At 39.8% G+C, this 27,793-nt stretch overlaps 1 protein-coding gene across 2 annotated transcripts in view; it reads left to right on the forward strand.

The window, feature by feature from the left end:
• Positions 1-3,745: 3,745 nt before the first annotated feature.
• The window catches only part of CLDN10 (claudin 10), an 88,935-nt gene continuing 64,887 nt past the window's right edge, over positions 3,746-27,793 (forward strand). The window contains exon 1 of one of the 2 annotated variants that reach the window (XM_010959686.3): positions 3,746-4,204. In XM_010959686.3, the coding sequence (XP_010957988.1) occupies positions 3,991-4,204 (214 nt within the window). In that variant the 5' untranslated portion in view covers positions 3,746-3,990. The remainder of the gene's footprint in view (positions 4,205-27,793) is intronic. The other variant, XM_074378430.1, reaches the window with a different exon arrangement.

The following is a 27,793-nucleotide window of genomic DNA, read 5'->3' on the forward strand; positions in this document are numbered from 1 at the left end:
TCTGAAAAAATTCCCAGAAGCAGCATAGAGCAGAGAGAAATTTTTTTTAAAGTTTAGGAGAGTTTGAGACATAAAACAAACAAAAATTAGATCTTATCAGAGTCACAGAAGGAGATAAAGAAAGGATAGGAAGAGAGGTGCTATCTGGAGAGGTTAGGGACTAATAGATTTCCAGAACTGATGAAAGATATGAGTCATCAGTTTCAAGCAGTTCATCATACACTGATGTGCACCTGGGACGCTTTCACGTCTTGGCGATTGTAAATAGTGCTGCCGTTAATTGTGGGGTGTATGTATCTTTTCGAATTAATGTTTTTGTTTTTCTCGGATATGTGCCCAGAAGTGGAGTTGCTGGGCCATGTGGTGGTTCTGGTTTTGGGTTTTTAAGAAACCTCCATACTGTTTTCCATAGTGGCTGCACCAATTTATATTCCAAACAACAGTGTACAAGGGTTCCCTTTTCTCCACATCCTTGCCAACATTTGTTATTTGTGTTCTTTTTGATGATGGCCATTCTGACAGCTGGGAGATGGTGTCTCACTGTGACTCTGATTTGCGTTTCCCTGATATTGGTGATGTTGAGCAGCTTTTCATGTTCTGTTGGCCACCTGCATTTCCTCCTTTGGAAAAATGTCTGTTCAGTTCTACTGCCCAAATTTTAAATGGGTTGTTTGTTTATTTGTTTGCTTTTTAACTGAAGTACACTTGATTTAAAATGTTGTATTAGTTTCTGGTGTACAGCATGGATGGACTTGGAGGGCATTATGCTGGGTAAAGTGAGTCAGACAGAAAGACAAATACTGTAAGATATCACTTACATGTGGAATCTTAAAAAATACAATAAACTAGTGAATATAACAGAAAAGAAACAGACTCACAGATGTAGAGAAGGAACTAGTGGTTACCAGTGGGGAGAGGGGAGGGGGAGGGGCAAGATGGAGGTGGAGGATTAAGAGGTACAAACTTTAGGTATAAAATAAGCTACAAGGATGTATTGTCCAACATGGGGAATATAGCCAATATTTTATAATAACTATAAATAAAGTATAAGCTTTGAAAATTGTGAATCCCTATATTGTGTATCTGTAACATATAATACTGTACCTCAACTATACTTCAATTTAAAAAATATGATATTGTAAAATAAATACACAAATGAAGTTTTTTTTAAAAATTATGAATCAAATGGGAAATATCTTCAACTGCTAAATGCATATATTCTGATCCAACAATTTGACTTTCACCTATACATATGCTCATAGGTGGAAAATCATTTATTGACAATGAATGTTCTTTGCTGTAGTATTTGTAATAACAGAGAATTGGAAATTGTGTAAATGTCTATTATTTAGGAAATAATTAAATAAATTATGATACATCTCTAAAAAAAAAAAGTTCAGTAAATTCCGATGAAGACTTTTTTAAAAATCTGCACTTAGAAAATTACTACAAAAACCAAAGACAAAGACAATCTTAAAACCAGCCAAAAAGAAAATGCAGATTAATCTACAAAGAAAGGAGAAATCAGACTCTTGATTTCTCAAAAAGAACAATTGAAGCCAAATAAAAATGGAATTATATCTTCAAAGTACTGAGTCAAAATAATTATCTACTTATAACTATAGCCAGCAAAATTATCTACCAAAAGCAAGCACAGGATACATTATCTAACACACAAAAACTTAGAGAGGTAACTACCAACAGTCCCTAACTTCTGTTTTTAGTGAAACTTCTCAAAAATAGACTTACGGAAAAAGAAAATAAACATTTGTGGAGATAAAAATCTAATTTGTGGAGCTAAAAACCAAACAACATAGAAATAATGACATAGACCAGAAGAGGAGTTATTAATATTAAACATTTTAAGGTCCCTGTATTATTATTCAGAAGGATAAGAAAGACAATGATTAATTTTACATAGTAAATATGTACTATAATTTCTAGAATAACCATTAAACAATACAAGTAATATATAACTTCCAATTAAATAGAAAAATAAAATGTGGAAAAAACTCAACTCAAAAAAGTACAAGAAAGAAGAAAAACTATATGTATATACAGGAAAAAAATGAGAAAAATCACATGTTAGAGAAAACAGTTGTTAGAATCAGCACTAAGTTTAAGAATAAATCTAGCAAAAAAGTGTAACAAGACCTTTGTGAATTAAAACATATAACTTTACTGAAAAACATTAAAGATGAGTTAAATGAAGAGACATACTATATTCATTGACAGGAAGACTAAATTTTACAAAGTTGTCCACTTTCCCCCCAACAAACATCCTAATAAGTATATATCTGCATAACTTAATAAGCTTATTCTAAAATACATAAGGAAGAGCAAAGAGCAAAAAAAGAAAGAAAAAAAAAAAGCTCCAGACACTTGAAAAAGGAGAGAAGGTAAGCGACACCAACAAGATTGCAAGACACATTTATAACCTTTGAGAAATTAAGAAAGTGTTGTATTGGTGCGGGAGCAGACAAGCAGGTGAATGGAACAGAGTAGAGAATCCAGAAACAGACCATGCAAACATCGATACCTGACATGACAGAAGCAACATCGCAGATCAATAGGGAGACAAGGGACTATTTGGTAAAAACAGAAAAACTGTGTTTCTATATTGAAAAATGAAATAGATCCCAAATCATAAAACACATCCAAAAAAAGTCCATTCTTGGATGATTTAAGAACTTAAATGTGAATGCTAAAAATGTTGAAATAGTAATAAAAGACAATGTATTTATTATCTCTGAGGGAGGATTTCTTAATCGAGATCTCAAAAACACAAATAATTTAGGGAAAGCTTGATAAATTTGACTACATGGAAATTAAGACTCTTTATCAAATGGCCCATAAAGTCAAACCACAGACTAGGGGAAGATATTTGCAACATAAATAACCAACAAAAGCTTCTTGCTAGAATATATACAGAGCTAAAGATAAATTTTAAAAATCAAGCAAGGCAATGGATAAAAACAGGCAAAAAACTACAAATATCTTTGTAAACAAAAACATGAGCCAATAAACACAAGAAGATGCTCAACCTTATTGGTAATCAGAGAGTACAGAGTAGTAATCTTAAGGTGGTACCTTTACACCCATCAGACTGGCCAAAATCAAAAAGCAACTCTGAGAACACCGCGTTACCAGGTGTTACGAAGTCGCACAATGAAGACACCGCCACGGGAAGGAGGGAGGGGCTGGACTGCATACTGCTGTGACTACGTACTCAGCAAAGCAATGTAGCATTATCTGTAAAATAGAAGATGGCATTTCCTACATCCTAGCAATTCTGCTTCTAGGTTTTACCCTGTGCACAAGGAGAAATGCGTAAAAATGTTTATAGCTGTTCCAATTATTATGGGGTAAAGGCTGAGGGGGAAACGAAATAAATATTGATCTCCAGGAAAACACATAAATAAATTGTAACGTGTTTAATGAAATACTATATCCAGCTGTAATAATTAATGAACCATAGCTACATTCCTGAAGATGGATAAATTTCACAAGCATAATGTGTGAAAGAATAGATTACAGAAGAAACCTACACTGGGATTCCATTTATATAAAGACTCAGAAGCACACAAGACTTCTGAAGAAGCAGTGGGTCACATAAGCCTTCACTGTTACTATATAATTTGTACTTTGTAATATCTGGTCGTTGCATGGTTCGTTAAGCTTCAGGCTAACAGAAAATTAAGCATTAACTATGGTGCTAGGAAAAAATCTGTGAACTCAAAACCTTTAGAAGCCATCTACCAAATTTTAGTAAATGCCCATGTAGGACATTAGAAAGATCATCTTAGGCTACCGTTAAAATGCCATCAGTAAATCAGACTTTATCCTCAATTCTGGTGCATCCTCAGGCCATCCGAGCATGAAGTACTGTCACCTACCCGCATTCACTGGTCCACGCGGGTTTGGTCCTCTGCATGCCTAGACAACCACAGTGTTCTGTCCGGACAGTGTCCCTGGAGACAGCGGAGCGACATGTCCAGGGCCCAGATCTCGGCTCTGGTGTTCGGCGTCGGGGGCTTTGGCGCCCTGGTCGCTGCCACCGCCTCCAACGAGTGGAAAGTAACCACCCGCGCGTCATCGGTGATAACGGCCACTTGGGTTTACCAGGGTCTGTGGATGAACTGCGCAGGTAACGCGCTGGGTTCTTTCCATTGCCGACCGCACTTTACTATCTTCAAAGTAGAAGGTAAATATGATAGCTTTGTTTGAGGTGGAAGTAAAATGTTGCTTTTCCCCTCGCTGTGCTGAAGTGGCTGTAGACAGTTGGATGTTAACTGAGTGCTTAATCCAAGTGCCACGATTTGCCTAGGATGGATGGGGTGTCTGAATGTTGGCTGAAATAATTAAATCATGTCTTTTACATGGCAAATGAAATTTGAGAATAACTTTACAGATCTTTTAGAGATACCTAATGCGAATAACAGACTTCAAAGGAAAGGAGCAGAAATGATTGGCTTGTTTTAAAACTAGTTTTAATTTGCCTTGTGTCTAAGATACACACACACACACACACACACACACACACACACACTGTCAGTAGATCATATGTTATCCTAAATCCCTGTACTTCCTCAGACCATCAGAGCATGAAATCCATACACACATATGTATATATTCATATATATATATATTCACATTGATTGAAGCATAGAAGATGGAGAGTGTTGAAAGAGGAAGGGGTTTTTAGAGGGTTCCCATATTTTTGAAAAAATCATGTTTAATGATAAAATAGCAGAGCAAAAAAGTTTTTAAAAGAAGTCAAGGGGAATAAAATGCCCATGAACTTTCACTTTTTGTTATTAGGTTTTATTAAAAATATATATATAGACAAGCTTTCAACGTTATGTATGTTAGACACTATTACAAGTGCATGTATCTGAAAGGGAAAAAATTTTGAAGGCATTTTTAGTATAATCCATAAGAATATTGAATCCCTACTATGTTGTGTACACCTGAAACTAATGCAATATTTAAATCAACTCTACTTTTTTTAAAAAAGGCATTTTCAAAAAAAAGGCATTTTCATATCTCAAGATACCTCCAGGAAACAACTATTTGCTATTTGCTTGTATGTTGTTATAAGAATCACTATGTGCCTCCAGTATCTGCCTGTGGGTTTATGGTATTAAAAATTGCCCCTAGTATTTTGTAACATATAAACTGTTCGCAGTCAAATGGCGAAACTGTACCTTGACCCCAATGAAGAAAATGAAATAAAATTTTAACTAGGAAGTTACTAAAGCATAATGTTTTATGGGATTTTTGTGTCAAGTATTCACATCATTAGTCGACAGTGCGTGCCAAAGGATAAAGAAGGGATATTCAGTTAAAGCCAGGAGCTTTCTAATGACAATCAGAGGAAATGTTCAAGCTCAGATACGCCAGTTAGGCCCTCACATAACATGGACTTTCCTAAGCACCCATTAGCGAAATCAGTTCTATGTCTCTCTCCAGTCCCAACTTTACAATTATTTTGGGATATTTCAAAACTGCTCCTTCTACTGCAGAAGGTTTCCCTCGGTACAGGGGAAATTGTACTGTGAGAAGAAGAGTGCTGTGGAGACACTGTTGTCATTCCGCAGACCTCTTGGCCCATTCCCATCTTAGGCACCAAGTGGAAGATATGTCATGGGTGTAAGTGTATTTCTTTGTTCTTTACCAGGTTCATCCTTTAAAAATCTTTTTTGGACTTATTATCCTTCATTCTCTATTCCTTAGTGAAACCCAGTTATTGTGAAAAATAGGCGTTCAACCTTAGCTCCAAAGTAGACTAAAGAACGAGCATAGATTTCTGTTGTGACTTCAGTGCTACTTCCCCAACTGCAATTTAGAAAACGGGGAGTTAGAAATATTGTTATTAAACAGGGTTGATGGTGGTCCAAATAATCTTCCACCCTTAAAACTTAATTCCCCTGATTTTGCTTCTCAGTAGGAAAAATCATATATTCTGTGTCTGCTGTGTACCCTGCACACGAGAGGTAATTTGGAAAACCTTGTCCACTGACAATGCTTCAATTAGAACATGTAAAATTAATTTAACATGATCTCTCCACTTTCTTCATCCTGGATCAAAATCTTTATCAAAGATACAAGTTACTATGGAAATCTATTTATAGCATCAGGAACACTGATTCATACTTCCAAAGGAAATGGAAACAAATTTGCACTTCCTTGTTCACATGGAGTCATTAGCTGGTGATGTTGGTTGCTTTCCTTTATTCCTACTTGAAAACAACAGTAGGGGAGCTGCGAAAGCTTTCTATACTAATAGGCTCTCAAGCATCACAATAATTCAAAATTGAGAAAATAACTCATAAGCCAAAGAGGAACGAAAATGGTCTTATCGCATTTAAAAATAATAAACAATTTAAGCCTACATTGTCAATTGGAGACAAATCTTCTTAGACTTAGGCCAGATTAAGCCTCCTCTAAGAAAGAAAAACAGAAAATCTTTTAAGCTGCAAGACTTTTCTTTTCCCCCATTCTGGTTACATAACTTTGTTGTCAAAATTATACTGAGGTGGAAAGCCCCATGAAAAAGATGGCAGGACCCCCAGGCAGGGCCACTACCCTCCTGCCAGCACCGTTCGGTTCCCTGGCCCAGAAGCATTATTTCGCTTTTTAAACTCTGAAACGGCTTACTTCTAGGAAAGCAGAACTTACCCCTAAGATTCTGTTGGTTCCTTGAGCTAACTCTTGATTGGTCCATTTGTAGTGCTTCATTTGCATGAAGCGAACTCCTCATTGGCCCATTTCTCTCACTCCTGATTGATCCATTTCTACAAATCTTGTTCCTAATTAGTCACCTTTGTTACACTTTATTTGTATATGATGTTGCAAAATGTTGCAGTCTAGACTGGTTGCCTATAAAAGCCTGTATAAACCTACAGACGGGGTCCAGAGCTTGGAGTGTTAACTCCTGTGGGCCCGCTGGCATAATAAACCTGAGTTCTTCAACCCTCCGAGTGCTGCTTGGTCTCTCGCCTGGATCCAGGTTGCTGTCTCAACTGAGCTGTAACACACATTGCTGCAACAATACCTTCTTGTTATTAACCCTCTGAGATGCCTCAGTATAGCCAGTTTTTAAGGGACTCATTTAGGCTAATAGTGACTACATTCTTTAAAGACTTGATGTAAGCCAGCACCTCTTTGGATAAGGGGCAATTCCAGTTGTGAAAAATACAGGTTCCCCTCAATTACTGTTCTGTGGAATCAATTTCAGGAAAACATCATAGGGACACTTGTCATTCAGCACTCACTGGGGCCTCAAAGCTTCCTGACTCAATTTCAAAAGCACTCCACTCTTTTTAGATACAATATCCACTCTAGGCTGTGTATCTGGTTTTCTCATGTTTTGCTTTTCTCTCTTGTCGATGTTTGTAGAGACGTTTTAACTGTGAAATTGGAGCATCTATCACGGGGAGAGCCGCAGTAGTTTCTGATGGGGAAGGTCATGTTCGGAGAGCATTGCTCTAGTGCTGAGTCACAGTTACCTTGAGGGCGGGGACCTGATCTGTGATGTTCTCCTTGTTCTCCTTGTCCTCCTGGCACACAGCAGGCTCTGGCTGCATATTTGCAAAATGACTGAATGAACAAAATAATGAGTGAGACAGATAGTTTGTGATGAAAGCAAAACTGTATTCCTGGAGGAAGGCTGGAGTGTCTGAACTGAGGAGTGGTTTAGGATGTACTCAGGCAACAAAAAGGAAGATCACGGGACTGCAATTCAGCAGACTGAGCTTCAAGTTCTGACTCCTATTTAGCTAGTCAGACAGCTTGACTTTGGTAATGAAACTTTCTGTGCCTCATTCATAACTTTCCTCCTCCATATACTGAGAGAGCTGGACGGATGCCAGGAGTCCCTTAAAGTGTGTTTCAACTTGAAGTTCAGCTCAAGAACTTTACAGACCTTTACCACCTTGCAGTAGAAGGTCAGTAAAGAATGATGGCTGTAAAAGTCTCCTTCTTTTTCTCCCCTTATCCATTACATTGGCTGGCTTCCTGTGTTCCTGACTGTTTAGAATCTTATCTGCATCTGAGGGAATTTGGGTCTAAATGACCTCAAGTGACCATGTGACCCAAGTAAAGGTGCCAGGATTTCGGTGGAATGAGGCCAAACACTCTTCTGGAAGCTGGCAGTCACAAGACGCTGACTGCCTGTAGAAATATGAATATTCTCTCCTCATTTCCCAAACCTTCATCTCTCTCTCTCCTCATTCCCTTATCAGCCAGGCCATCAGGATGAAGCAGGGGTGGGGAGGAGGGAGGGATAGCATTTGCTAGAGAAGAGGGGTTTTCTATGGGTGTTTATTCACATATAGGGAACAGTTGGGAGCCACCTTAGATCATAACTTTAGATTTCTTTCCGGTGGAAATGCATGCCTTAGTCCACGATTCAATAACAGTAGTAAATAAATCTCAAATAAATAAATAAAAAGTAATTACAGTATCCATGAGGGAAAATTGACTTGCATAATTTAGATACTTTGAAAATAATTCCCAAAACACTAAATTCCATAGATTGCCTCACCCTTGGAAGGTATTAACCTTTAGTCTCAGGACAGGTGTCCATTTGCTAAGAATCTGACTGATCTCTGAGACTTAATTTCATTAATTAAGACTAAGGTTAATTTTCTTTTCAGATTTTTTTTTTTTTTTTGGCTGTGTTCCAAATGCATATAAAATTACCTAAAACATGCTGAAAAGCTCAAATTCTGTCTTTGGCAGTTCTCACCAAAAGTAAGTGTAAGAAACATTCGAGGTGTTTTAATCCTAACAAAAAAAAGGCATAATTTTATATGTGTACTGACACAGTCCATGACCCAAAGTAGGTGAATTGTGTTTTCGCATAAAGCTGTCTCTGTGCCCAGAGAATTGGATCCACGTGCTGAAATGTGCCCATGCCTCATGGTGGTGAAGATGGCACTGGAGCCAAGGCAGCCCAGGACTGGACTTGACCCTAAATCAGTCTGCTGCAGGGTGTTTTTTCAGGGAAGCATCAGAGGTTCTCAGGACAGCCTGTGTCCATCAATAACTCCTCTCTTTGAGGCCAGGATCTTGTCTTATTTATCTTGGTGTCCTCAGCACCCACCACTGTGGCTGGCTCCTGTCAGGCTCTCAGTAAAGGCTTGTGGATTGAACAAATGGAAGAAAAAATCATTCACCAAGTTAAATCAGTTTCTGCAAATTTAATATATGCAGAGGGCATCTCCTGTCATTTCACCCAGCTCTGGCAGAGGGAGAAGGCCCTAGGGAAGTACTTAGAAGGCATAAAGGAGCTAGGAGTACTTTTTACGATAGGATTCAAGGAGCAGTTTTCAAGAAGCAGAATGATTTAGAGCTTTGCTTTTCAGAGTGTGGTCCTCAGACCAGCAGCTTCTCTACCACTTGGGAACTTGCTAGAAATGCAGAATCTCAGGCCCCACCACGGACCTATAGAATCAGAATCTGCACTGTAACAACATCTCCAGGGGTCTCCCATGCACATTAAAAGATGAAAAATCCTGTTTAGACCCTGGACTTCTAGTATGATGGACTCACCGTTTACTAAGGGTCTTAATCTCCCTATGCTTCAATTTTCTTACCTGCTAAATGGTGATGAAATGAGATAACAGGCAAAGTGCCCATTACAATGCCAGACAGAGAGACACTCACCATAAAGGGTGGCCATCATTCCTACAAATACTGCTTTAAGTGCCTGAAAAGCCCACATCTCAACAGTAGGAGGGTGACCGTTATGTCAGGACTACAGTAGCTGCTTCCTGGAATCCAAAACCTAACAGGAGGATGCCTTTGACCCCTGTTCCATGGCTAATGTCATATTTATAATGATGTGAAGGATGTTGTGCTCATTGGACTACAGTTTAGGCTTGGGGTTTGCTATACTTCGTAAGGCAAGACCACACTGCACTGAGAAGTCAGGTTCTCACCACAGATGTTCGTTGTGTCAGTCACATGTTGCATCTGCTGGAAATGGGGAGAAAAGGCCCCCTTTGGGCTCTGTGGTAGGAGGTAGAGCTTCATCAAACCTGGGATGTGTTTGTATGCTGGGTAGTCAAAAAAGCCAAAGGTTTACTGGATTATTCCCAGCCCCAGGGACTGAAAGAAACTTTGTAACAAACAATGGTATATTGACTTGAATCATATTTGCATTTTACAAAGTGCTTTCACAGACATAGTCATATTTATCCAAAAGATGGTATTCAGTAACCCCCATTTTACAGACAAAGTAACTGAGGCTCACAGGAGAATTTATTTATTTACTTACTTACTTACTTATTTATTTATTTATTTATTTATTTATTTATTTATTAAGTTTTTTTTTGTTTGTTTGTTTTTTTGAGGGTGGAGGTAATTAGGTTTATTTATTTACTTACTGGAGATTGAACCCAGGACCTCATGCATGCTAAGCAGGCACTCTACCAATTGAGCTATATCTTTTCCCCCAGGAGAATGTATTCATAACTTTGTGTGGTCGTCTATAGACATTTGGGGGGAAATGTTCAGCATTTTGTACTAGCCCAAAACCTGTGTTTAAGTCCCAGTTCTGCCACTTAACTTTTCGTATGACCTTAAATAAGTCACTTAAATTCATTTTGTTTCCTTTTCTTATCTATAAGATGATGATGGTGATTTCTAGTTACATACTTTAAAAGTTTGAGGGAAGATGGAGGGAAAGAATTCTATTACATGAAATAGATGAATATGAGTTTTTAAACGTACCTGGAATTTATTTTAATCATGGATGGCAAGACACAGACATAAAATGCTGTCATGAGGAGCAAGTTTTTTTTTTTTTAATTTTTAAAATTTTATTACATTTTTTTTCAGGGTGGGGGGAGGTAATTAGGTTTATTTATTTATTTTAATGGAGGTACTGGGGATTGAACCCAGGACCTCGTGTGTGCTAAGCACACACTCTACCGCTGAGCTGTACCCTCCCAAGGAGCAAGTTTTTATCTGCACAGATCCCTAGAAGCAGGAGGCGTGGTTCGGGAAGCACCAGAGTCGGTCAGAAGGCAGAAGGAGTGAGAGGAAAGCATGAACAAGACCCTTTACTGAGCTGTCTGGTACCAGCCCTGGGTCGATTAGGACAGAGGGCTATTGGCTTGATGTGTGAAAGCTTGATAAAGGAGGTCATTGCGGGGTGGGCTTTGGATTAGCCAATTTGCCTAGGAAAGCTGCGCTTGTTTGCTACCTCTAAGAATCTGCTACCTCTGGGAGGACAGTCTCCTCCCCCATCACCTATCACTGCGAGGCCCTAGATGCCAGAGCATGGAGAAGGCAGAAACTAAGAAAAATGCAGTGAGTACAGTATGCATTACCAGATCCTTTGGTGGTGTTTGCACAGGTAGTTCAGCCTCCCCTTTATGGCTTCCCATGTTTATCTGATTGTCAAGATTTGTTTTCATGCACTGAATATTTTGTGTAGGAAAGGTTCAGGAGTATTTTTCACAGTGTGCATTGCTTCTCTCTTCCCCTCTCTCCCTTTCTCTTTCTCTCTCTCATTGCCCGTCTGGCCACACATGCAGCAAGGTGGGGCTCTTGAGTCTCCTCTGCTAAAATTCCATTACTCATAGACTTACTCCTCCTAAGGGAGATGTACTCAAAGGACTTCTTCTGAGCAAAGGCATGCTGGAATTAGTAGTTTTAAAACTTCCTGCCCCTCTGCATTTTTTAGGTAATTCTTGAACACTTCAGAAAGCAGTATTTCTCTTAAATAGACTCAAGATAATTGAGCTGATTTTCAGGAGACAGCTGGTCTACAATTAAGCTTTGCATTAGAGGAAAAACTGATGACCCAAAATTGACAATTTGGCAAGTTGCTATAATATCACATTACAACGACAAGAGGAACCCTGTAAGTAGTTAATTCACTTGTTCATGAATGAGCTCCTTTCATCAAAGCATTCATTAGATTCCTGATGCAGAATGTAGGCTCTGGGGACTCAGAGAGGAAAAAGACATAAGCCTGTCCTTAGTGGGTGTGCTTCTTAGAGGGGGACAATCATTTAGCAAACAAATAGCCCAGAATGATAAGTGCCATGTGCTGATTAAGTTCAGCAGGGTAGGCAGACTTCCCAAAAAGCCAGTGCTTGAACCGTCTTGAAAGCTGTGTAGAAGTTTGCCCAGGAGAAAGAAAGAGAGGGCATTTCAGGCTACGGGACTCATCTGGCTCTACAACTTATTAACTATATGACTCCGGGCAAAATGCTTAACAAATGAGCTCCCCTATCTGTAAAATGGGAGTAATATTATCTACTTCAGAGGGTGGTGGTGAGGATTAAGTGAGTTAATCTGTGAAGAGCATTCAAAGCAAGGCCAGCACATACAAGCAAAGACCTCAACTCAGGAAGGAGCCAGGTGCATCAGGGAATAGCAGGCACGTTGGAAAGGCTGACACCTGGGATGTGCAGGGGGAGCTTAAAAATGGGGCCACAGATGCAGATAAAGGGAAACTTGCAAAGGGACCTTTAAGCACTATGAGCGGATTTAGACTTTGTTTTAGAGGAGCTGGAAAGCCATTGACACATTCTCAGCAGAGAATCCCTGATGGGCTTGCATTTCAGAAAGATGCTGCAGTGCTTCATGTGAGAATCTGATCTTAGAGCTGCAGTGGGAACAGACAAAGAAGAAACTTAGAGGAGAAACTGAGAAGACCAAGTAACTTGGTGACTCACGAGGGATGAAGGGGTCACGGATGCTCCAAGGTTCCTGCCTGGAGACTTGTGGGCCATGAAAGAGGAAGCTGGCTGCAGTGCAGGTCCTGACCTATATGTTCCATCTGTTCTCCCAGGGCAGTGTTTTCTAATACATTCCAAGATTTTAAGTAATCAGATTCTCAACTTAATGTTTGGCTTTAAAAAATCAATTGGACAGAATGAAAGAGACTAGTTTGACTGAATTCAATTTAAAAAAAAACTATGCTTCTTAGATGTTTGGTAAAAACCAATAGGAAAAGGTAATAGCCATAAAGATAAATGCAGTCTGAAGTGCCATTAGTAGCTTAAGAATATCCGAATTAGGAGGGTGTAACAGCTGCCTGCTCCCCGTATTCTGTAGTGAGATTGCATAGGGCTAGTCTTGGGCGCCATATTTGAAGGGACATGAATATAGATCACATTCATTGATTTGAGAGTAGGGTAACTAGGAGGAAGAGAGGTCTTGAAATAAATTAACATGGGTAATTATTTCATCTGGAAAAGAGGAAAAGAAGATGGTGGGTATGAGTGTTGGGGGGAAGGGTGGGTAAGAAGATGAGTAGGACCACCGGGTGGCTGTAACTAGGAAATCGGATTTAGGGGCACTATGAAGAAGAAATTTCTAGCAGAGTTGCCCAACCATGCAATGGGCTGTCCCACAAAGAATTGGTTAGAAGTATCCAGAGGAGATATCCTTTGCTGAAAAGGTGGTAGAAATAATTCCTGCGTTGGCTGGGTAGACAGACTAGGCAATCATTAAAGTCATTCCCAGTTTCAGATCTGAGATTCTGTGAATATGTAAAAAGAAAAGTATTTAAACATCGATATTCCTGACTTTCATACTGACTTAAATATTTTTGTGCTCTGTGGTGGGCATTTGGGGACGTAACAATAAAAAGACCTGTGTCTGCCCTGGAGATGTGCACAGTCTAGATGGAATGGGAGTTAAAGTAGTAAATGTCATCATATACATGGGTATGTTATTGTTATTATATTTAAATCAATATGTTAATATATGTTAGCGTTAATGATGAATATGTAATTTTCTACCTTGAGCTGATATTTTAAAAGGTCCTAAGCAAACCCAAGAGGTGTGCCACCTAACTTTTGCAGGGGAAGGACTGACTACTTCTAAATCCAGATGTAGAGCTAGGTGCTGGGGGTGGGGGAGCTTTGAGAGCACAAGTCCTCCCTTTAACTGGATTTCTTTGGATCCAAACCAAATCATGTATCACAACCAGACCAGTCACCCTACTGGGAGACTGATATTCTCCAGAACACGAAGTGCCGACTATCAGGTGGGCAGGGGGACATCTGACTACAGCAGATGCTCTCAGTGACCACCAACAAGCCTCCAGCCAGTCACATCTGGGGATGCTCTATAGGACCCCTACAAACGTCCCCACGGAGCTAATTCTCTGCTGTGGTGGTTGAGACCTTTCCTTAGTCCTGTGCCCCAGCTCTGTGCTCTTTCTGCTTTGCCCAGCCTCCCAGGTCCTGGAGATCAGCTGATGCTCTCTCTGCTGTTTAAATCTGGACCTCCGACCTCTCACCTTTTTCCCCTCAGCAGATGTCTGGCTTCCAGGCAGTAGATCTGTCTTATGACTGTTTTACCCGCTAATTCCAGCCCACCTGGCTGCTCAGTCCTCACCCAATGCCTGCTCTCAACTCTAAGCTCCAGACTCGACTGGTCTGCCTGCTGGCTGGCCCATTTCCTCTACCCCTGGTTCTGCCTCCTCACCAGAAGGCGCTCTTCTCCCACCCTGTGCCTTGGGAGGGACTATCGGAGCATATCTCCAAGCTGTGAGAATTTGGGGGGAAGGGAGAAGAGGGAGGGAAGGAGTGAAGCAGGAATCACATTCACTGCCCAGCTGACAGCTAAATGCAGTTGGTGCTGGCCTTGGTTGGAGGTGGAGCCACAAAGGGAGCCAGAAGATGCTGTTAGAGAGTTACCTGGAATTCATTTATATCATCTGGGAAAATACCCATGTTATCCTCCTGACTCCCTCTATCCCAGATTCAGGTCAGTATAGGGAGGGTTTGGAGCCTGAGTGACCACAGCGCCCTCCCCAGGAAACTTCCTGTTTCAGCTGCAGCTCCAACACTGTCCTGTAGGTAATTAGAGCTCAGAGAAGTTACATAACTTGCTCAGTTTCATGGGGAAGGTGGTGGCCATGGCAAAATTCAAATGCCAGACCGTGTGACTCCTGAACCCAAACGCTCGATTAAAGGGCTCCCCGTGGCTGATCCCCAGCAAGAGGAATGCGTCACAACGATCCTGACTTGCCTTTCTAGTCCCCCTGCTTCCATCAAACTGGACTTTGCGCTTAATCTTTTCCCTAGTCTGTGCCTCTGCTCACACTGTCTGGGGTAACTGCCTTTCTTCATCACCCTCCATGTCTCTCCTCCTTCATACTCCAAATGCCATCTCCCAAGCAAAGCCTTCTGCATCTTCTAACCAGAAGGGACCTTTGTCTCCACTGGTACCCCAGTGGCACTTCGTGCTTTTCTTCCCATAATTTTCTTTCTCTGGCTTGGACTGTGCTTACCTGTGTACTTGTCCTTTCCCATCACTAGGTATTAGCCCCATGAGGACAGTGGTTGAACAATTTCTTTCTGTCCCTTTCCCAGTAGATAAAATCCAGAAAATCTGTGCTCTGTAAGGTGTATGTTAAATTAGTGAATTATCTATTGAGAGGGGTGAATGGGAGTAAGGACAGGACCACAGGGCCTGGCTCAGCTTAGAGCTGAGAGTTGAGAGCATCCGTGGTGCCATCACTAAGTCTGTCTCCATGGTGACCAGGCTCACGTTTCTCCTTCTTGTCCAACAGCATAGCATGATAGAAGTTTCAAAGCATCCTAGCAAACTCATCAAAAGAGACATTGTTTAACACGGTGTTTCTTGCTCTTATGGAATCATGCTGGGTCCAATTGGGAGTTTTTTTTTTCCTTTACGAAGGTCTCTAAAACCATCCCTTTAATCAGCTGTACTAGAATTTATCTGGGGTTTGCTACCAAGCTTGCCAATGGCAAGTTTTGAAATGTACCCTTGTGAAATTTGGAACATTTTCCTGACCCCTGCCCTTCTCCCTGGTCATGTTTGTCTCCATTCTAAGATTTCACCTGGTCCTTTCATTCAAATGTTAACGTTATGAAAAATCTCAGGCACCATTCACAAGTTTCCTTTGGGCCATAGAAAACAGCCTGTATTTAAAAGGTGCAGCTGAGAAATCAGAATGTGATTAAATTGGCTCTGATTATTCTGCTTACCGGAATAGGCTCACTCTCTGAGGACTTTCTGTCCTCTGAGTGGTTCTGGGCTGAGCCCTTCTCTTGGTAATTAATGACTGAGACATGGATGTGGCTGTTAGTCTTGACCATGAATCATCCAGCCATGCATGACCGCAGTCAGCAGAAAAAAGAGCTCTCCAGCTTCTCATCTGCTGGATCCTGAAGAGTGGCTGGATGACATGAGAGATCAAGTTTCTGCAGGTTATAAGCAACTGGGTAAAAAGTGCAGGGTAAACATAAAGTGTCATTCACTGAAAGCAAAACAAATTACAAGCCATAACCCTCTCAAGATAGCCTGGTACCACTCAGGTTATCTATGTTCCAAAACATGTGCGAGGATGATTGCTTTGGAAATAGTTGTTCTTTCATGAGTCTTACTTTATGTGAACTCAAATGGTTGAGATAAGGAGTGGAAATCATTTTCCAACAATAAGTTATTTCCTTCCTGAATTTTTTTCCCGTCAGGATTCTCTTAGTTACCCTGTTCCCTGACCACACACACACACACACACACAACTCAACTATGCTTCCTTAGTCCTTCAAAATATTTGTAATTATCTTTGACTATTAACTTGGCAGGTCTTCTCTTCCTATTTATAAATCTTGATTCTTCCTGTAATCAGCCAGCAATTTTTTTCCAAAAAACTTAACCTGTCTTGTATCTCAAACATTTTATTTTATTTTTCCTATGTGTAAAAGCTATGCTGTACGCTACATCAGCCTATGGGAACAAACGCTGTATCTTTACATTTCTGACCCAATTCAGATAGAATCCAGGCAGAAACTCCAGACTTTGCCAGGGGCCCCTGCCCTGAATATCTCTGATCTTCCTGGCAGTGCTTGTAATGATCTCATCTCTTACTTGCTGTTGTCTTCAGGGGGAACTTGGGTTCTTTGCAATAGCACTGTAGCTTGGCTCAAGTCCCATGATCACCACCAACCACTACCACTTCCACCTCAAACTCCATCAGCCTTTTCCCTGAGTAAAAGGAGAGTAAAAACCGTGTTTTCTATGCAAACATGGCTTCTAGAAAACACCCCTAGGCACCCCCCCCCCGCAACATCTCTGTGCATAAGCTCCTCCCACCTGGAACTCCAGTGCCTTCTTTTCTCCCTCAAGGTCATGTTCTACCACTGCTGACCTCTGCACCCACCCTGTCTCTTTCTCCCTTCCTTCCTGTGTCAACTGCAGATAGACTTGTCCCAAGGGTTTCAAGAGGTGACAATTTCATTTCACCAAGGGTAAGTGTTTCCCACAAAACACACCCACAGCCAGGATGGCCAAGTCATACGTTCTAGTATTGGTGCCACATTGGACCAAGACACTTGTCCTCCTCTCCAACAATTTAAAGAAGATTGATGCTGAGACCAGATCACTGAATAGGCTCCCCTCCCTCTCTCCCCACTCTCTCATGGGGTTGATGGCAGGGAGGGATGGAAAGTGCTGTTTTCTCTACACGCTGGCCTCATCTTAGAGGTTCACTGGAGATGGCAGTAGATAGAGTGGGTGGTGTGCGAGGATGGAAGGGTGGAAGGGGGCCTGGGGATGATGTTAGAGTCCTAGAGCCTTTCAGAAAACTTGACTCCAGTGAAAATTTATGACTATGAATAGATATTGAGGACAAAGATGCTGTCCAGCTCTATAGGACATGTAATAATTACATGTAATGCAAAAGGACATTTTGGGGCCTAATTTCATCCCCTGACCTCAACAAAGTTTGAATTCCAAGCCTACAAGTCCAGTTAAAGAAAAAAGTCCCTTTACAGAAACCCATGGCTTGTGGCATTTTCCTGCTGGTGGGACTTGGCCATTGTCTCTACAGTTTGCTCTGAACTGACTGACCAGTCCCGGGAGCCACAGGGGAGGTGAACATTCCTGTTTCTAGGGGCTTTGACGAGTCCCGAGCTCAGCCTGTCTTCTTACACATCCTCTGTGGTTCTCAGAGCCTCTGTCTCTTTCTGATTTCCAGGAAGCAGAGCACAGTGACAGCCTCAGGCAAGCAGTGACCTCCTTGTTACTAGAAAGGCACCTCCTTTTCCCCCCCAGGAACTCACGCCTCCACTGGTTCTCATCTTCTTCATGAAGCCTGTGACAGCTGCCCGTCTCCCAGGGCATCTGCTCCCACAGCCTCAGGCAACTCTCTTATGGCATTTACTACTGTCCACCCTGATTTTTGGTTTTGGACAGTGGTGTGTAGGTAAATGCTAACAACCCCCTAAAAGTGCATGTATAAATATAGACATAAAGATATAGAGACATATACACATATGCACACGTGTACATGTGTAAATACATATGTATGTTTATGGTAGATTTTACTGATATAAAGAATACATAACACTCAGTTTACAAATAGTAATAAGATGCACAGTATTCTTTATCATAAATTACATGTTGTCAGTTGACTCTCAGAATGCTTTTAGATTTGTGCTAAATTTTTGTATCCAGGGCCAACTAATGGTTGCAACTGATGATTAAGTGTAATTCCTACCCGATCACTGGCTGATACAGAACAAGTCATGTGAAAGCCAAACAAGGAGAAGCATATTTGTATAGCACTTGGTAGTCAACAACATGAGTGACTTCTTTGCTGTATTGGATGATCGTTTTGAATATTGCAGGAATATTTCCTCAAATTTGTTGTGCTATTCACAATGTAATGGCTTTAGACGTGACATCCTTTTCAGTTTAATCGACATTTGCAACATTTCTTCATTTCTTGCATTTAGAAAACAAAAGAATGAAAAGGTCCCAATTTGTAGCATTTGCCAGTTTCTGTGATGTAACTGGGGTAAATGCTTCTTCCATGGCAATTTCAAGCTACCAGTGTGATGTCACTGAATGTGGAGTTGGGGAGGCAAGTGCACTAGCACATAATTGCACGGCTGTAATCGACCTCAAGAGCACAGATGATTTAGGAAGTGATGAATTCTGAGTATTTATTACCTTTTGTTTTCAATATAATTTACTTAATTGTAAATTTATATTTTTTAAAGTGCCTGTGTTTTAAAACTCACTTAGCAATTGGCTCTTGAGAGATGGTAGGAGCCACAATAGAAAACAAGGCAAAGATTCACCAACACCATGTACAAAAATAAGCTTAAATTGAATTAAAGACCTAAATGTAAGACTGGGAATCATAAAACTCCTAGAGGAAAATATAGATAGAACACTCTTTGGCATAAATCGTAGCAATATTTTTTTTGGATCTGTCTCTAAAGCAAAGGAAGTAAAAGTAAAAATAAAGAAAAGAGATCTAATTAAATTTAAAAGCTTTTGCACAGCAAAGGAAACCACCGACAAAAAAGACAACCTACTAAATGGGAGAAAAAATTTGCAAATGATATGACTGATACGGGGTTAATATCCAAAATATATTAACAGCTCATACAGGTCAACATCAAAAAGCCAAACAACCTGATTGAAAAATGGGCAGAAGAACTGAATAAACATTTTTTTCCAAAAAAGACATGCAGTTGGCCAACAGGCATATGAAAAGATGCTCAACATTGCTAATCAGCAGGGAAATGCAAATCAAAACGACAATGAGATATCACCTCACACCTGTCAGAATGGCTGTCTTCAAAAAGAACACACACACACAAAATGTTGGTGAGGATGTGGAGAAAACGGGACCCTCATGCACTCTTGGTGGGAATGTAAATTGTGGAAAACAGTATGGAGGTTTCTCAAAAGAGTAAAAATAGAACTACCATATGACTCAGCAATTCCACTCCTGGGTATATATCCAAAAGTAACAAAAACACTAATTTGAAAAGATACGTGCACCCTAAAGTTCATAGCAGCATTATTTACAATTGCCAATGTATAGAAGCAACCTAAGTGTCCATCAACAGATGAATGGGTAAGGAAATATGGTACATATACAATGTAATGCTGCTCAGCCATAAAGAAGAATGCTATTTTGTTATTTGTAACAACACAGATGGACTTGGAGGGCATCATGCTAAGTGAAATAAGTCAGACTGAGAAAGACAAATGTCATATGATATCATTTATATGTGGAATCTAAAAAAATATGGCAAACTAGTGAATATAACAAAAAAAGAAGCAGACTCACAGATATGAAGAACAAACTAGTGGTTACCAGTGGGGAGAGGGAAGGAGGGAGGGGTGATATGGGGGAGGGGATTAAAAGGTACAAACTATTATATATAAAATAAGCTACAAGGAGATACTGAACAACCCTGGGAATATAGCCAATATTTTATAATAACTATGAATAGAGTATAACTTTTAAAAATTGTGAATCACTATATTGTACACCTGTGACTTATAATATTGTATATCAATTATACTTCAATTAAAAAAAAGAAAACAAGGCAAAATCCTTTCCCCATGGAGCTTAGGTTCTAGTGGGAGCAGGGGAAATTGGGTGTACCATGGGCAAAGTGTTTGTGTCCCCTCAAATTCATATGTTGAAATTCTAACCCCCCCATGTGGTGGCATTAGGAGATGGGGCCTTTGGGAGGTGATTAGTGCCTTTATAATAGGGACCCCAGAGAGCTCTCTCACCACCTTGCGGGGACACAGTGGGACGCTGACAGACTGCATCCCAGAAGAGTGTCCTCACCAGAACCTGAGCATGCGGGCACCGTGATCTCAGTCTTCCAGACTTCAGAACTGTGAGAAATACATATCTGTTTTGTAAGTTTATAAGTGGTACTTTGTTATAGCAGCCTGAACTGATAAAACATGGGGGCAGTGGGGAACAGCCCTCAAATGCCATTAACATAATAACCATCCTTTCTGGATGAATGTCATCAGCCTCATCTCCCTAAACTTTTTCAGTAACACTCCATCATGGCATTTTGGTTACTTCCCATTCTTTCTTTCACTGAATCTTGAAGAACTACAGTTTCACCCACAAGAAGCCAAGTTTGGGACATAGATGGATTAAATGGAAAATTTCTCCCTATGTTTCAGAACTGTAAAAACATTTGGCCCTATTTGTCACTTACTTTTTGCTAAAGGTCATTCCTTCTAAAGCTACATAGACCCATGGCAATGCTCAAAGAAAAAAGTATACCTCATATACCTAATATACTGTACCAAGGATTATTTTCTACAGCCCCCTAATGGAAAAAATATTTTTAAAATTCTCTCCCTGTAGCCAGCTGGCTAGGGGCCACAGGATCCAATCCAACCAAAACACACACTCTTTCCAGCAGTGCAGTGCGATTTGCTTAGCCTTTTCCCTCGTAGAATGTTCCACATCTCCTTAACGGTGCAAGGAAATTGTTCATGGTTATTTCTTTGTGAAGTTTTTGATTGGATTAAAACACCAGTATAAATTGAATTTAAACTGTCCAATGGCAAATCTTTTATAAAAAATAAATTCTAAGCTCCTGGGGAACAGAAACAGTGGCTTATATTTCTCTTTCTATTGCACAGTACTTACCTAGCTCTGTGCACGGTACACATAAGAGCCCTGTAAGTTCATTTGTTGGATGAATGAATTTATTTATTTGTGAATAAATTCTTCATTCATGAAGGAACTGATTTATTCGGTCATTACTTTTCTTCCTTTCCTTGCATTTTATCTGCCATTTTCTTTACACTTTGGACTCAGTAATACCTTTTATATCATTTTCAATAAGAGAGCTGAATAAATGCATACTGACTTGATTTGAAAACAGAAATGGAAACAGACAGAAAATCTTCAGCAAATTAGACTCCAAATCTCCCAGTGAGTTGCAAATTAATCCAGTGAAATGTTCTGGATGTTTTGGCTGAGGGAATTCTATCCCAGGCAGGTCACACTCTCTTACCAACCTTGGATGTGGTTGAAGGAAGATTCCTCTAATCCAAAACATCCTGCGAGTTTAATTTAATTACGAAACAACATGTTGTGCAAGTTAAGTTAGACTTCCAGATGACTTAGCAGAAAGTCTCCGGTTTGATAAGGAAAACAGATGCCATCTAGAGCAATAAAAATGGCTGCATCGGGCCAAGCAGTCAGAGATGGGTACAAACAAGCTAGAACAGCTCTTATTTAATGTGATGCTAGGAGCAATAAAATTCTGTGTCATTTGGGGTTAAACTTTAATGTCACATCCTTTAAATATAAAACTACATTTGCTATTTGCACACCAAGCAGACCGTTGAGTCATCTTTAATCTCATTCCTTATTTCTTGAAACACAACTTATTTTTAGGTTCTGCCAACTCTTCTTTCTGATCTTTTACAACTCTTTGTTGTCCCCACAAAGATCCCAACCTCTTTCCAACTTCTGCTCTTCTATCCTGTCCCACTTTGCCCTAAGGAACTCAAGAAGCAAAGGTAGAGCCTCTGCTCAAGAACATTTGCATATCTAACTATCCATCCATACGCCCATCCACACATCCACCCATTCACCCGTTCAGCAAGTATCCATTGAGCATCTTTTATGTGTCAGGCATTTTGCTTGGTTGTGGGGGCAGATCAAAGAACTATATTCAATATCCTGTAATAAACCATAATGGAAAAGGGTATATATATGTATAACTGAATTACTTTGCTGTACACCAGAAGCAAGTAAAAAGCTGGAAAGACTGAAAAATCAACAATTCTCCTTAGATCCAAAGAGAGAGGATGACACAGGGCAAAATCTGTGTCCTCCAGGACTGCAGAGACAGATGTTTTGGAAATGCTTGGAATATAAATGCTTTTAGACAGGGTATGCCCTCCAGTGGTAGGCCCCCTTCTCTCTACAACAGCCCACATGGCCTACCTTAGCTGTTTTACCCATGGAGACATTTGAGTTTGCACCCTTGACTGATAATTATATCTTTAAGCAATTTTTGAAGAAATTTCCACAGATTTAACGGTGCAACAGTATTTCTGGCAGTTAGCCAGAGTTGCATTAAGTTCAAGCTTTGCTCCTGTATAAACAAAATCCCTCTTTGGCAAAGACCTAAAACGCAGGCAAAGGACTTGCCCTGCAAAGCCTCCTTTTTTGGCAACTTCCAGCCAGTGCCACCTTTTTTTGTGCGCCGTTTACGTGTTTACTTTAATTGCACAACTGCTGAGGTTGTCCCAATTGAATTTCATTCTGTAACCAAGCTTTTCTTCGGTTTTCAAGGTTATTCGAGCAACAAGTTTAGTCCTTGAACAAGACACTTAGTCCCTTTAACTTAGTATTACGAAGTCCTCTAGTCTGACATCTGTCTGTCTAAGAGGCAGACTTAATAGTCTCCAGACAGACCCATGGTGTACACAGTCTTGAACGTTGTTCACCATGATGAATACTTCCATGGCCCGGGCACTCAACACTTCTTGGTATTACTTTTAAGATTCTCATCTCATGGTCTTAGAATCCTAATTTCAGACATGAATAAAAACTAAAAGAATTCTGAGACTTCAAGTTTAAATAACTGACTTACAATCACACAGCTAGTGTTAAGTCTAAATCTAAAGTACTTGCCCTAAATCTCCAAGCCATTCAAAGGCCCTTTAATTATGAAGTTTAATTTTTACATTTCTTTAGTTTCCACTTTTTGTTGTTTGTTTGGTTGGTTGGGGGTGAGGTTAATCTTATTTAATAAAGGCATTGAGGATTAAACCCAGGACCTCATGCATGCTAAGCACACTCTCCAACACTGGCTGTGGCCTTCTCTCCCCAAGGCCCTTTAATTACGTCACCACAAAAATACTCATGCCCGTCTAGCAGGTGAATAATTAAGACTGCAGCACAGAAGGAACACACACACCTGCCCTTTAAGAGTTTACACTCTGTGCCCATCTTAGATCTTAGATAAACCATTCCCACCGTCATTGCTCATGATCAAGATTCAAGAAGACTCTTTCCAATAGATTCAAGAGAACACTTTTTTTTGCAAGTAGCACCCCTAAGATCCACCTTCTAGCTCTTGGGGGTTTCTTCTCTATTATTTATCATCTGCTAAGTTTAAAGACTTTCCAGAATAGTTGTTCTTAATCTATGGGTCCATGAACTTGGATTTTGTCAAATACTTTTACTGCGTCGACTGAGATGATTATGTAATGTTTGTGATACGATGTGTTACATTGGTTGATTTTCTGATATTAGATCATCCTTGCATCCCTGAGATAAATCCCATTTAGTGATGGTGTATAATTATTTTTATTATTTTACTATTTTTATTGTGATAATATATGTCACGTAAAGTTAGTCATGTTTAAGAGTGTAATTCTTTAAAAATGTTTTCCTTTTTTTCTCTTTTTTTAAATTTTTAATGGGAGGAGGTAATTTTAGGTTTATTTATTTATTTAATTTATTTTTTTAAAACACAGGTACTGGGAATTGAACCACAGAGTTATACCCTCCCCGCAAGAGTATAATTCTTTTTATGTGTTGCTGGATTTGATTTGCTTGTATTTTGTTGAGAATTTTTTATACATTGAATATAGATATCAGTGTGTAGTTTTCTTTTTTGTGTGATATCTTTTTCTGGTTTTGGTATCAGGGTAATATTGGCCTCATAAAATGGGTTTTAGAGTATTTCTTCTCTATATTTTGGAAGAATTTGTTTGATTATGGTGGTCTTTGTCAAAGTAGGGGGTATCTGCATTTTATCACAAGGTGTTGAGGAAATATTGAAGCTTACACTATAGAATATGTATTTCAATAAATTTTTAAAAATCACTTCAGGTAAATATGACAAAATAAATGAGAGCCCTCCTCATGAGACAGAGGAAGAGAGCTAACAATCATTGAGTTTGGGAGGCAAATAAAACATGTATTTTCAGTAGACAAAAAAGGAAGAGGTTTTAATTGGTGCCTTAATAAATGTCAATGGAGAGGAAAGGACTTAAAAAAATATTTCTTGTAAAAAATTTATTATGAAAATAATACACAAAAGTAAAGAAAAGATAGTGCAGTGAACCCCCATGTTCTCATCTTCTATTCTTCAACAATTATCAATACATGACAGTTTTTGTTTTTCCTATACCTGCTCTGCTCCTCACCCTTACTCCTACTTCTACTGAATATTATCAAAATTATTTTACCCACAAATATTTCAAGCTGACAGTTATATCGAGGCTTACTTCCTCATATTCAGGTTTGTTTTGACTTGTTGGGCAAGAATGCTTCATAGTGTTGTGAACTCTCACTGCATCTCGTCAGAGGTTCATGGAGCCTGGTTGTTTTTTCTGCCATGTTTAGAATCATCGGTGTGTTCAGGTGTCACAGTCTGGTCCATTCATTGTAAAATCCCCTCTCAAGTGCTTCACTAATCATTTTACAGCCACTGTAAACCGTTTGCCTTGATCCATTACTTCACTAGAGGTTGCACAATAGCGATATTCCAATTCTGTTATTCCTCTGCATTTATCAGCTCAAACTCTTCTAAAAGCAGAAATTTACTTCATAAACTATCTGGCAACCCTTTAATAATGATTTCAGAATAGTTCTGTGGACAAAAAGGATTCAGCAATTATTTTGCCTTTCTCTTTATTTCCCAGTTTTCAGAATCATGAGTTGGATTCCTGCCTTCCTTCAAAGGTGTGTGTGTGTGTGTGGTAATTGTATGAACTCATAGATTTTTAACATATTCATTGTGTTAAATCCTTTTCAGTTGTTATTCTTTTTGGTGCCAAAAGTGCACAATCTCTGGTCTGTGGGTTCTTGAATTTGGTTCCTAAGTCATGGGGCATGATCTTGTGGTCTTTGATAGATTCTTGGCTTGTTGGTATGACAAGATGTTCCAGGCTCATCTCTGACCTAAAATTAACCATTTCTCCAAGGAGCTCAGATCCTTTTAGTGGAAAATGATATTTAGTAGCACAGTCTAGGTGCTAAGGGTGCTCATTGTTCTGGGGTGGTCAAGGTACCACCCCAGACAGAACTAGAAAGAATTTTTTTAAAAAATAGAAAATACATGTCTTCCTACTAATATTTTTAACTCAAACTTAGGATACAGGGTTTTTATTTAATTTGATATATATCTCTTTTTTTCTTACACCGAACATCTTGGTTCCTAATGAAAAAAATCTAATTTCCTTTGCTACTCAGTATATTATTGTTTAATAACTGTATTGGGCGATCAGAAAACATAATATCAGGGGAATATCATGCTAAAAAGTAAATTACTGGAAACCATTTGGGATTTATTTGCAGTTTTGGTGTTGTTGCTGTCTTTCTTTTTTTCCTTGACACATGCCCTACTGGGACTGTACAGTCCAATTACTGTGGTTTAAAAATAGAAGCTTTAAAAAAGTCCAGATTCAGCTGACACCCAGGGAGCTTTTGCCAACTTTGAAGGCAGAAGTGATACACCCTGGAGAGGTTATGATCTCAGTGCTGTAGCCAACTCAAGTCAATTTATTAACTCAAGTTTCTACTAATTCAGGAAACGATATATACCTAGTTATACTTATAATAATTGCTTTAAATTAACCATCTATGTTTAGTAGGAGTTAGACTCTTTTTAATGATCAATTTTCCAACTGGCTAAGAGCTTATTTCACTCATGAGGCTTTTGTCTTCAGGAGGAAAGTACAAAGTCCTAGAGCCACAGAGGGTTGGTGTGTTACTGAACCTCACAAGGTCACCTGGTGTCACCACCTCAGTTTGCAGAGGTGGAAACTAAGATCCAGCAGAGTCTAGTATCTTGCCTGACATTGGACGGCTAGTCAGCAGCAGGGACAGAACAGGAAAGCAATCTGCCATCACCCTTCCATACACTGTGCTCTGCTGCCTCCCCTCCTGGGGTGAATGTTGAAGGGTCCTGTCATCTTTGCAATGAGCAAAGAGGACCCAGTCTGAAAGTTTAACCTCAAGATTCAAGATAATCAATGTTTATGAGAATTTGCTCAGTTGTTTGGTAAATATTTAGTAGTTGGCTTTGAGTAAATAGCAAGACAGCCTTTATTGTCTATTTTTTTGGTCACAGTCCAGGAAATAAATTGAAGAGAACATCCAATTGGTACAATGTTAAGACAGGAGACTCTACTTCAAACACTTGACACAACTATCCCACAATCTTTAATCAAAAAAACAACACAACATTACTTTAAAACAACACATTACTTTAAAATAATTTTCACTGTTCTGATTGCAGACGTTGCCTGTGTTTATCTAATTCAATAAACCACGACCACACACAAGGCACTGGGCTAAAGGTGGATTTTCCAACAACTAGAACTCTCCTAATACGGAACAGGCTGCCTTGTGAGTGAGTGACGCGGGGAACTGAAGGCTGTGCGTTACCGTCAGAGTCTGCAGAGGGAATTCCTGCGAGGTGCAAGGGTGGGACTCGGTGATACCCATGCCCTTTCTAACTCTGGGAGCGGAGGAGAGATTTGTACACTGTAATTTGTGTGATGTCCTATTAAAGGGGCTTGTTTGGGGTGGAGAGCGGCAACCATTTATACAAAGAGACACAACACATTTTTCCCTCCAAGTTGTTTCCCTTTACAGCTTTGCCCACAGAATCTCAGTGTATCAGTCAGCCAGAGTGAGCCCTTAGGGACCGTCTCCAAGACACTTTCATCCTAGGGCGCTCCCTTCACAAATGACAGGACAGGCTCTGTGGGAATTACAGCAGCTTGCTGCTGGCTGTGAACTTCCCACGCTGCCAACTTCTTTTCTTCCTTCTCTCTCTAGCTGTCTTCTGTTTAAATCTTGACTCTTCTGATATCCCCTCCTGCCTGAGGTTTATTAGCCACTAAGTTCTTAGTCCAAGGGAAAAAGAGAAGCAAGTGTACAAATTTGGGACCTGGAAACTTGTTTACCTGTGTGCGTTCAAAATCACCCAACAAATACTGAGCCCCAGCAAATAGCTGCTAGGCTCCAAGA

The sequence above is a fragment of the Camelus bactrianus genome, chromosome 14 (genome assembly GCF_048773025.1).
Source record: "Camelus bactrianus isolate YW-2024 breed Bactrian camel chromosome 14, ASM4877302v1, whole genome shotgun sequence".
In the NCBI taxonomy this organism is placed as follows: domain Eukaryota; kingdom Metazoa; phylum Chordata; class Mammalia; order Artiodactyla; family Camelidae; genus Camelus; species Camelus bactrianus.